This window comes from Montipora foliosa, chromosome 13 (assembly GCF_036669935.1).
Source record: "Montipora foliosa isolate CH-2021 chromosome 13, ASM3666993v2, whole genome shotgun sequence".
NCBI lineage: Eukaryota > Metazoa > Cnidaria > Anthozoa > Scleractinia > Acroporidae > Montipora > Montipora foliosa.
Genome location: NC_090881.1, coordinates 37,497,572 through 37,510,071, shown reverse-complemented (window position 1 = coordinate 37,510,071; position 12,500 = coordinate 37,497,572). Strand labels below are relative to the sequence as shown.

Sequence of the window (12,500 nt, the reverse complement as noted above, 5' to 3'; positions counted from 1 at the left end):
TTTGCATTCATAATTAATTTTTTTGTACAGGTATTAGCAATTATTGTTTTTTTAGTGTTTCACAGTTTGATTCCTTGTTTTCAGTTCCAGTTCAGGTATCTGTCCATGTTAAAAGTGGCAATGAAACTCTTACAGAAGGGGGAAATGTGTCTGTCTACTGTGGTGCATCTGCTGGGTACCCTGCACCAAGTTTTTCTTGGTTAAACGTGAATACAAGTAAGCTAATACCAGGCCAGGGGCTAACCTTCATTAACATCAGCAAAGAAAAAGCTGGGGATTACATCTGCAATGCCAGCAACACTTGTGGAGAAAAGCAGTCTTCTGTCACAACCATTGATGTGCAGTGTAAGGATACTTATTTTTCAGCCTTACTAAATTATTATAATTATAATGATCATTGGAGAAATTTTGGTGCACTGAACTGAACCATTTGCAGATTTAGCACCTGATAATTCCAAGAGCTGTAAACACTAAATGGCAGCTAGCTGGAAATCAGGAATTCTGATTTCTGGCAAATCCTTATTATGGCCATGCCTTGAGTCCTTTGGCAGAACTGAGGAAAGACAGCTATCACACTGATGAACTCCTCCTCTGGGAAATTTTTACTGCATGCAGCTATTATAACAGAAAAGGGTAATGGACTTGCATAAGCCTTTAATCATTAACAACCTAATTAAACTGCTGGGATTCGCAAATTAGAAGCCAATTATTAGGAAATGATTATATTCATGTTATTGGAGAATTAAAAGAAAAAAAAAAGAGAAATCTTACAATACAATACATACTTAATTGACCACTCCCCATAGGGGCTTTTCAGGGCCAATGAAAGACAATCAATGAAATGACAGAAAAAACAACAACGACTGTTAAGAATCCCAACCAGCCGGACTCAAACCAGTTGGCTATTTACAAGTGCGGCTGATAAGTTGAACCAGGGAATACTAGGAACAAAGTCAATGTAAGTGGGCAGCATGAATCTTGGAACTCGGGAACTCCGGATGTGAAGGCATGCATCTGAACGACTAGGTTGCACTGCCTCTCAAAATCTTGAATAATTATATAAAATTATTTACAATCATGTACATGTACATTGCTCCTCATAACTTGCACTTTACTGTTGGTTAATCTTGGTATTTTTGTCATTGGCAGCACAAAGAAATCAGAGGGAGGTAATGTCTTTGAACTTATAATAGTTGCCCCTGTTTGCAGATAAACCTCCTTATGTCATGTTCATTCATAGCTAACCTTGCAGAGAATGAAAACTACCAACTTTTGAAGAGCCAAGAAATTGTGGGATACAACTCCTATTGCTGGTGCTTCCTGATAGCAAAGACATTAATTAAAATCCACTTTAAAGTGTATAACCAGTCAGGCACCTTTCACACTGATAAACGACTCCTTTTCTGTCACAATGGTACAATTAATGATTGCAATCTTCTGTTTCCTTTCTTTCTGCAGATAAACCTGAAAATGTTCACCTGAGCACTTCACGCCGCAAAATCTGTGCAGGCAAAATGGTGATATTAACATGTTCTGCTGGCGATTCTAATCCAGCTGCAGAAAATTTTACACTTTACAAAAATGGTCTTAGGCTTGCTAACGTGACAAGAGCAAAAGTAGGAGTGTTCAACCAAATGCTATACGCCGAAGGGCAACATAGTTACAGCTGTGTGACCAGCAATGCCATAGGAAACGCTTCAAGCAGCAATACCATTGTGGAAGTTGAAGGTGAGGTTTGCAGCTAATGTTTCTCAGTTAATGTTCCAATTTTCATTGTTTTACTAGCTACTTCACTTGATTTAGTGTTTGCTTACATTGCACGGCAGGACATGTACATGTACATGTATTAGCTTTCTTTTTCACAGATGGTATACAGTTACTGTAGGAAAGATGCATTTTTGAACTGCAGAAAAAAAAAAGTTGATGTTTGATGGTTTGAGTCGTAATCATGATTTTGGATCATTGTCATTGTCAAGATTACTTAAATGTACATATAACAATGCAGCTGATTAATTTTCACAGCTTTGATTATCTTAAATTTCTTGATCATGTCTCAATTACATTGTGGTACTTTTTTTCAGTCCCAGTTCAGATATCTGTCCATGTTCAAAGTGGCAGTGAAACTCTTCTGGAAGGTGGCAATGTGTCTTTACACTGTAGTGCATCTGGGTATGCTGAGGCGACTGTTACTTGGGCAAAATTAAATGCAGATGACTTAATAGTATCAGGGCAGTGGTTAAACTTTACTTTCATCCGCAAAGAGGCCACTGGAGAGTACATCTGCAATGCAAACAACACCTGTGGGAAAAATCAGTCATCAGTGAGAACCATTGACGTGCAATGTGAGGACCCCTCTTAGCTTACAATGTACTAGTTAATTATGCATTGACTTTTTTCACAGTCCCCATAATACACTTTGTTTGCCCCCCAAATTTTGCATAAACCATTATTTTCAAATGCTCTTGGGAATATGTGGTGTCCCAAGAGCATTTTGAAAACAATGGTTTATGCAAACTTTGGGGGGCAAACAAAGTGTATTAAGGGAATGTGAAAATGGTCAATAGGGAAATCTTGCCATTTTCACTGAAGTGAGCCACTAGATACAGGTTCAGTGTGTAAGACACCGAAGAGCTCCTAACGAATACATGTAGCTGCCAGCAGCTGGGGTACAACTCCTATCACTGGTGTTCCCTGATACATGTAGCAAAGACATTAATTAAAATCCACTTAAAGTACATGTATATAACCAGTCAGGCACATTTCACACTGTCACAATGGCACAATTAATGATTGTGATCTTTGTTTCCTTTCTTTGTGCAGATAAACCTGAAAATGTTCACCTGAGCACTTCAAGCCGCAAAATCTGTGCAGGCAAAATGGTGATATTAACATGTTCTGCTGGCGATTCTAATCCAGCTGCAGAAAATTTTACACTTTACAAAAATGGTCTTAGGCTTGCAAACGTGACAAGAGCAAAAGAAGGAGTGTTTAACCAAATGCTATACACCGAAGGGGAACATAGTTACAGCTGTGTGGCCAGCAATGCTATAGGAAATGCTTCAAGCAGCAATATCATTGTGGAAGTTGAAGGTGAGGTTTGCAGCTAACTTTTCTGGATTAATTTTCCAATTTTCATTGTTTTACTAGCTACTTTCAGTGTTTGTTGTACTTTGCTCCTTTGATCCCCTCAGAACATTATTTCAGAGGTTTTTTTACGTTTGCACATGATTTTCGGCCCTTAAGAGCTAATCACCGTTTTTAACTTAAGTTTGCATCTGCAACTTTAAATAGCTTTAAACATTCTTTTTTTCTACGCATAAATCAATAAGTGGAACAGTCTACCGAAGGACATTGCTGAGGCAGAAAATTTGGACACTTTCAAGAACAGACTGAGATGTCATCTTGCAATTTTTTCTAGTGAACACTTAGTTCCTTTATTGTGTGATGTATTATAGATTTCTATACTTAGTACTTTAAACAGTTGTAAATATTTATTTTCTTTAATTTATTTTATTATCAGGAGATAAACTGGATAGGGATAACCTCCTTTATCTCCTTTTCACTTTCGTATGGATTTGTGAATAAACAGTCATTATTATTATTATTATTATTATTATTATTATTATTATTATTATTATTATTATTATTATTATTATTAGAGAGTACACAACTCGAGATCATTTGCAGATTTGACTTTGTTCAAGGCCAGCATTTCACACAGTCATGGCCTTCCAAGTTAGATATTGAATTGTGATCAGTGGAGAGTCAACTAACTTTGTTCCTTTTTTTTTTTAAAGCCCCTGCATCAGTGACTGTCGAGAATCGTACCATTGTTGTCAGGGAGGGTGACAATGTGACACTGCACTGCTCGTCCTCTGGCTTTCCACGCCCAAATGTTTTCTGGGTCAATGATTCAAATTACATTACGGAAGCAGGAGGCACATTGAATTTGACCAACATCAGCAGACACAGCCGAAATTACAACTGCTCAGCAAGCAATGCATGTGGAAACGACAGCAGACAAGTTGATATTGACGTGCAATGTGAGTCACTATGTTCAATACTGAAATACATAATTTTTATCAAACCACATGTTGCAAAGTGTAAACGCCTTACACGTTTGGTTACAGTACATTGCTGCATAACTTTTTTTCGTTCTTGAGCTTAACTAGATGTTTATTAAGCTATAATTAATTGATGTTTGGAATACATTGTAAAGCATACTTTGGATTTTTTAGTACTTAATGCTTCTTTTTTTTTTGGTTTTATGTACACACGGTAAAAATAATGAACGGTTTTATTTCAAAAGAAAGATTATTGGCAAGAGCAACATAACATTTGCGTGACTTCATGTCATAATGATTAAATGTAGAAATTAACATAAGCAGCAAGTATACAAAGTGCATGCAAAATGTGGATTGTCATCAACAAGTTGAAACATGGGAATTGATGTAAGGGAAAGCAACCAAAGAAAAATTACGGAAGTCATTTTTTAAGCGTTAATTGTGTTTACTTTTGTCGTAATCAATTCTTATAAGGATTTTTTTGTCGCAGCATTAAAACAGCATGTGCTTTGTGTACTGTAATAATGCGTTTGTTGCATGGCACAATAATGGTTTTGGTGGTTGTCTGATCAAGTAATATTTTTAATAATAATAATAATAATAATAATAATAATAATAATAATAATAATAATGACTGTTTATTCACAAATCCATACGAAAGTGAAAAGGAGATAAAGGACATTAATAATTATTTACAACTGTTTAAAGTACTAACTATAGAAATCTATAATACATCACACAATAAAGGAACTAAGTTTTCACTAGAAAGTTTAAAGCTATTTAAAGTTGCAGATGCAAACTTAAGTTTAAAACGGTGATTAGCTCTTAAGGGCCGAAAATCATGTGCAAACGTAAAAAAACCTCTGAAATAATGTTCTGATTTTTGAGAAGATATTTAAAACAATCGTACAGAAGTTTGCAATACGATGTTTATAATCTTGGTACTAGGTTTTTGACCACTTGTTACTCGAACTTCTGGTGGATTCCGTCTTAATTATTAAAGCAGCAATCGGAAACCTTGTGGATCATGATACTTTACTTAATAAACTTCGTATCTATGGTTGTTCTCATTCTACCATGGCTTGGTTTCGCTCGTATCTATCCGGGCGTTCCCAGAAAACCCAGTTTAGGAGCACCCTATCTGAAGCACTTCCAGTCTCTGTTGGTGTGCCACAGGGTAGTATCCTGGGGCCACTTTTCTTTATTATGTATATCAATGACTTGCCGCTAGAGCTACATTCAGACGTAACTTCAACTATGTTTGCGGATGATACTACTATCCTTGTTCGAGGACCCTCTGTTACTTCTCTCAGCACTCAGTTGAATGAAGTTGCTAGAACTGTATCTACGTGGGCTGATAATAATCGTATGTCACTTAACACAACCAAAACTAAATCTTTACTAATTACGACCCGGCAGAAACGCCGTACTTTAACTAGCTCGGCACTCAATGTTGAAATCGATGGTAGATCTATTGAGCAAGTGGACTATGCCAAGTTGCTGGGCGTTATGATAGACATTGACATTTCTTGGGAGCATCATATCGATACAATCTGCTGCATCATTAGCAGTACGCTTTCTCTTCTCCGTCGCATCAAACCTTACCTTAACTTTGATTCTGCTTTAAGATTCTACAATTCATGTGTTAATAATTATTTTATTTATTGTTCTGCTGCCTGGGGTAATTGTTCCCATCATCTCCTCTTACGACTTCTTCGTATTCAGAAGCGTGCTGGGCGTTTACTCCTTGATGCTGACCTCTCTCAGTCTTCTATTTCTTTATTTTTAAAACTAAACTGGATCCCCGTTTTTGATCTTATTAAATACAGGAAACTTTTTCTTCTTTTCATGGTACTCCTTAATCCCAATGCTCCTAAATGTCTCAGGAACAGATTTCAATTTCTTCGTGATTCGCGAGGACCTCTGGGCCCTTTTACAAGAGCCTCCCTCCATGATTTAAAGGTGCCATGCCCGCATAGCAACTCTGGGAAACGCACATTGGCTTACAGTGCAACCAAACTTTTTAATGACCTTAGTTCTGACTTAAAAGAGTTTTCTATTTCTTCTTCTCCACTGATATTTAAATTTCTTCCCTCCTCCCTTAAGTCTAAACTACGAAGTCTGTTTCTCTCACGCCTATCCTCGGCTGAGCATCTGGAGGATCTAAAGTGCTCGACTTGCCGCTATTCTATTCATTGTCACTGTTTCTCATAGTTTTTACCATAACCACTATTACGTCTTTTAATTCATATTTACATATATAAGTATACATTTGTAGTACATACTTTTCTTTCCTTCCTCGATTTATATATTACTCATTACGTGTTTATAGTCTACTCTACTTTAATGTATATATATATATATATATATATATATATATAATGAATTTTTAGATTAAGTGCGCAATTCATGTATATACAGCCTTGTTTTTCTAATCTTATTTTACTATTTATTTTGAGGGCCGTAAGTTAAAAAACTGTGATAGGTTATTACGCTTCCCTCTTTAAATAAAGTTATTGTATTGTGTTGTATTGTATTGGAAACATCAAAACGCGGAGAATTCGAAACCTTTTATTTTCACAAACCCTACAGGCAGTAAGAATAAATAACCAAGGAGCTCCACTTTTAGGCTTGGCTAAATCTGTATATTAAAAATTACTTGATCAGCTTTCTAACCTAGTACCAAGAAACTTCTGTACGATTGTTTTAAATATCTTGTCAAAAAAATTCATTTCTAGCGACACCAAACGTCAAAAACAACTGTTGGACTTCGTAAGAAACACTTGAAAGTACTGGTGAAATGAAACTGATGATGAAATTTTACCCGTGTTTGCACAATTTCTCTGAACTTTGAAATTTAATTTTTTCTCGTCCCCATGGGAAATTGTTTTCGGTGTTATTTCAGGCAAATATTTATATCTTTAGCTTTCAGGAAATGTAAAAAGGACTGTAAAATACTTAAAATTATTCTGGTACCAGATTCCATGGTAAATTTTACGCTAAAAACCGATATCGTGATGAGTGCGATATCGGTTTTTCGAGTGAAATTTACTTTGGAATTCACCAGTTTGGCAATGAATTTTTCTTGAACAGCATGACTTTTAAAAGAAAACAAGCACACCCTCAGGGAGTGAGTGGAAAAGGGAAAAAGCCATTTCAGTCAACTGTCAATAGCCAGTGAGTAGGAATCACGCTAAAATTAGAAGCCATTAAAAGAGAAAAAAAACTTTGTCAGTTCAAGGTCAAAGAAGAGTTTTACTGATAACTTTATTCCACTTTATCTCTGAAAAGAGATCATTCACATATTGATGTATTTCATTGAAACACGCCAGGTTGGCTTGGAACAAGAATTGGCAAAATACGGCAATGCAACCAAGAAAGGACGAACTTCAAACAAGATCCGCACCAACACATAAATAACGTTTAGGTGCTTTAAACAAACTTCTAAAAACACAAGCTAGTGAGATCTCCCCCTAATTTTACAAGAACTTATTGCGATTATATGTTTATAACATAAGGGCAAAATTTTCTTGTCACTGTCGAGGCACAGCGAAAACCAGTTGGGCAAACGGATTTAAAAAGCACTTGTTCGCTCGCATTTTAGAGGAAAACAAACAGACAAATAATCCTTTTTTTTGGTGTGCAAAGGAGTACAGATAATTGTTATTTAATTCCAGTTGACAATAAAAATTCGATTTTTATTCCTGAACAAAGGAAGAACCGATTAAACCACCTTTTAAAAATATGAATCCACTTTAAATAAGGCATCCGTAAAATAACAAACGGTTTAGTACCCAAGGAAAGATTTTGTGGAGTAACTTCTTCCACTAAGTATGAGCTATTACTAGTATTCTGTTTTGTCGTTGTCGTTCTCTTTCGCTCTCCTTTCGTCTCTGTTCTAAACATAGGTCCTTAAGGCATTATGTAACCTTACCAGAGCTTCTAAAGATATGCCAAAAATTGCAATACAGAGAAAAAAGCAGCTCTAAGCAAATTAAAAAATTAATTAACACTCAGCTTTAAGTTTACATCCCTCCGATGCTTGACTTGAATACATGTAACTGTGTATAGCCACCAGTGTGGACCACAGATATCATGATATGTCAAAATGGAGTTAAATGCGATAAATGCGGAAAGAAAATATCTTCCAAACCGTTTTCCACCTGAACACGAAAAGCGTTGACTGCGTAAGAACTATAGTTGATGTAGTATGGCCGTGTAGCTGCGTCAAGCCACAGAAAGCGTGCCAAGAAATGAAGCCTCGCTTATGTTTCGGTGAGTTAACCTGGATTCAGCCGGCAATCCAATCAAAAAACCAGTACCTGGTCAGCGGTCAACTTCAAAAAAAAAAAACAGCTGACCTCGGTGAGCTCTAAGCTTGAGCCTGCGATATGGCCACGTGATACTGGTCAGCACATAGATGGTTTTGACAGGTGTCAATTGATCAAAGATGAATGCTGTAAACTAGCGTGATACTGGTCACATTGGCATACATGGAGGGTGGATGTACACTGTACGTACATACGGACAGTCGATGATGTCATGGCTATAAAATCAAGATTTCTCGCATGGATGGGTTACCATATTTTCTTAACAATGGTGTCCCGCTATAATTTTGCCTGTAGATGTTTATGGGATATACGTTTCTTTTGCAAATGTTGGTAGACAAGTATAATAAAACTAAATAATAGTTTGTGGTCAGGGTTCTTAGTTGAACCTGTTTCTGAGTGACACTGGTCTTGTGTATCCTTAGTAAGTGTTATGGCTGTAAAAAGGCTTCCATCAGTAAGTAGAGCAGTTTGTCAATCATTTGAAGGACTGTGGTTGAAAAAAAGCACAGCAGCGGCTGTTCACAGTTCCAGTGACAACCCTAAATGTTCAATGCGTCCTGCATCCTAATACATTTAGCTGTTGTGTTTTAAAGTCAAAAGCTATTTCGCCACTGTAGTGTATGGTACAACGTGTCTTCTGTTTATATTCAGGGCTACATGCATTACCATTTTATCATTTTAGCACTTAAACATTCTCTAATGTTGACTGGTGTACAGTGCTGGAAATAACAGTCAGTCATCGGACATTGTCCGACCAAATTTTGAAAATGTCCAGCCAATTTTACATTATGATCGGACACGATGACTGAACATCTCACCAGCACATCTTGAGTTATCTTCTTCAAGGTGTTGTCAGTCAATAAATTATGTCCGGTCCAATTTGTCAAATGTCAGACCAAAATGAAGATTTGAAAGGACATATGTCCTGTGAATAATTGTTTTAGTATAAATACACAGGTAATTATTTCAAAAAGGAGAAAAAAAAACATTTCAACGCGACATCATCTTCACTTACAGTGGCAAAACGACTACTGGCAGCCATTTTGTCCGTCGAGGTGATTATCGGCTGATAATCCGAGATAGCGAGCCAATGAGAGCACGCGATTTTGTATAATCACCTGTGTATTTATACTAAAGAAAAATTATTTCCAGCTCTGGTGTAATTGCTTAAAAAAGGAAAGGAAAGGCACTTTCTCCAAGTGTCTAGTCTTATAGAGCTTTAGTATCACCCAACTAGTGGACTGATGCAAATCCTGCATTTTAATTGGCTACGATACTAGAGGACTATTAGTGATAGTCCTCGAGTAGTGAAAAGCGTGACGCTTTCTTTTGTTTTATTGCCAAATAAATATTTCGTCAACTTGCATTTGCTAACTTTATTATTGCCTTTTCTGTCCGACTACAATTGTAGGTGGGTGATACTAAAACAATTAGACCCCTCGCCCTCAAGGGCCACAGGTCAATACCCCATTCGGCTTCTCAGGCTACGGGTCTAATTGTTAAGTAGCACCAATTGGGCATCACCATCTGTAAACTTAATGTGATTCTCTAGGAATAGAACTTGTTATAGATTTCTGATGAAACTTTGCATACCGTTGTAACATGTCAAGGAAATGATAAAAATGTAATTAAAAGGAGAGGTTACCATGCTCCTATCTATGGAACGACGCTTACGAATGCAACTATTTAAGCCACTTGACAATTGCCTTGCGTCCCCAATGTTGGACAAATTGAGCTCTACTTTATAAAAAATTAATGTAATCCCTTATAATTATAATACACAGCCTTGTGTCATTGTATGGTTAATTCTCGTACGTTCTTGAAAATTGATGCACCTCTTGTATGATGTGATCTTGTTATTTTCTGTCTTTATAGATTCTGCCGAAGCTACAGGGAGGGGAGGGAATTATTCAGTGCCTGAAGGAAGCACAAAGCTGTTTTCGTGTCCAGTTGATGGAAACCCTGAACCTGAAGTAGCGTGGTACAAGGGCACTGACGTAAATGGACGAGTGATTTCCAATGCAAAACAGTTGGAGGCAACGGAAACTGGGTGTTACACTTGTTCTGCAAGCAACTTGCTAGGAGAAAAACCCGTCACCATCACACAGTGCCTAACTGTTGGTAAGATTATCAGCCTTTCACTGCATACCACTTTTAATGTAAACCACTTTTGAAGTAAGTGCACTTTAGATACAATGATGTTCATATGATGATGTCGGCCTCCATGAGTAGACCAAAGCTTCATCATAGACAAAGATAGAAGTAAAAGGATTTTTGCATTCGTTTTGGGTACTAATTCCCATGCTTTAAGCTAAGGTTTTACTTTACTTGGGCAAGTTTGCATTTCGTCAAGAGCTGTCTTCGGTTGCTATGTTTACTTTGGCCACTGATGTCACCCATCTTCAACATTGCTCATAAGGATAAGACTAACTTTTGCTTATAAAGCTAAGAAAGAGGTCTTTCTGTCTGGAAACAAAACGTGTAGTTGACTATAATTTTACTGGATGGTAGATAAAAAAAGCGAGTCTTTTTTTCCCTAGTAAAAACTGACATTCACTGTTTCTCACTGTTCATTATTGACTTATTGACTTTAATTGTCTTCTAACACTGTTTTTATGATAATTTATTGTTCAATTGGAAGCGCCTTTAAGGGCCACCTGGTCTTTGAAACAGAAATTTGAAGTAGCTATATTTGAAGGGCTCTTATCTCCAAATTACAATCGTGGCCGAAATTTCTTGGGAAATCGTCAATAAGGAGCACAGAAATCACTTTAAGGAGTACCTTATAAGTAAACACCCAGATATAAGAACAAGTGGATTAAGAAAATCAGCCTGAAATTTGGCCAATGAAGCACTATATAAATAAGAACAAGTTCAGCGTGATAAATAAAACAGGAAAGGGTATTAGAATAAGGAAACAATATAGCACGGTAACTAATATCAAAGTATTATAGTGTTCAGGACCATTACAACTCTAAATCAATTACAAAAAAGCGTTGTTTGTTAATTTAAAACCGGTAGTAATGTATAATTTAAAGCATTTCTTAAACCAATTTTAAGAACATTCTAATAGCACTTTCAGACTGATTTCTCAGTAAGAACCCCTTAAGTAAAAACATGATCAGCCTGAAACCCGAAATCAGTGTTCCTATATGCGGGTGGTTACTGTATTTCAAGTTACATTAATTCTCCTCATAGTGACCTCTCAAGTGCCCCCACCACCCCCAAGCAGTGTTGAAGCAAACTACAGCATTTCTGAATGTTTCCAGAATTCAAATCAACATTGTAAGGGGGTAGGGGAGAGAACGTTATTCCCATGCACTTGCTTTGAAAGTGCTCGTGCTTTATTGACTTCTGTGTCCCTGCAATCTTGTCCATGTTTTTAGTGCTCCTTATCCAATTTCCCATTGAAAGTAAAGAATTTCTTGATCTGGAAATGATTTTTGAATGTTACCATTGCGATAGTGGTTTATGATATTTGATAAAAATCACTTACTGATCGAAACGTGTACTGCTTCGTTTCTGTGGCATTTTATTGTCAGTAAAAAAAAACAAAAAAACATTCGACTCGGAAACCTCATCACATAATGAGCTCAATAATGCACACATTATGTTTGGTTCTCATCTATGATTTATCAGAGGATAGGCATATAGCTGACATTATCATAAAAATTGTTTTGTTTTGACTTCATCTGTGATCAATTACTGAACAGACGCATGTAGAATCTATTTGCTAACTAGACCCTCCGTGAGGGTACACTGGGTTGCCTGGGGTAAGTGCACCGTTCCAAACAATTTTTTTCAAGGTCATTAAGAAGTCATACCAGAAGAGGCCCTTTGGCTCACAGGTCCTCACACGTTCGTACGACGAAACAGATCTGTCCTTGCGTAATATGTAGCTCTAACAGTGCACGATATTGTTTTGGTATTGTCTATCATTGTAGTGCCATGGTAGAAGTCTTGGGTAAATAGTCTGAGAAGACATGTGGTTACTAGCAAAGTACTGAACCCAGAAAGATTGAAGAAAATAAATGGGAAGTGAGAAACATTGGCTTCTGGGCTGACATGTTGATAAACTTCTTTTCACCACAAGTTTAAGCGTGCC

General features: G+C 36.8%; 1 protein-coding gene across 7 annotated transcripts in view; it reads left to right on the top strand.

Annotated features, from left to right (window-relative positions):
* Nucleotides 1-12,500, top strand: part of LOC137983699 (hemicentin-1-like) — a 103,424-nt gene that overhangs the window by 47,681 nt on the left and 43,243 nt on the right. For all 7 annotated transcript variants that reach the window (XR_011118996.1, XR_011118995.1, XR_011118997.1 and 4 more), the window contains exons 9-14: nt 85-345; nt 1,459-1,728; nt 2,082-2,342; nt 2,821-3,090; nt 3,798-4,043; nt 10,271-10,516. Coding sequence is in view for 4 of the 7 variants with exons in the window: in XM_068830864.1 (XP_068686965.1) it covers nt 85-345; nt 1,459-1,728; nt 2,082-2,342; nt 2,821-3,090; nt 3,798-4,043; nt 10,271-10,516 (1,554 nt within the window). In the remaining 3 variants the exon portion in view is untranslated. The remainder of the gene's footprint in view (nt 1-84; nt 346-1,458; nt 1,729-2,081; nt 2,343-2,820; nt 3,091-3,797; nt 4,044-10,270; nt 10,517-12,500) is intronic.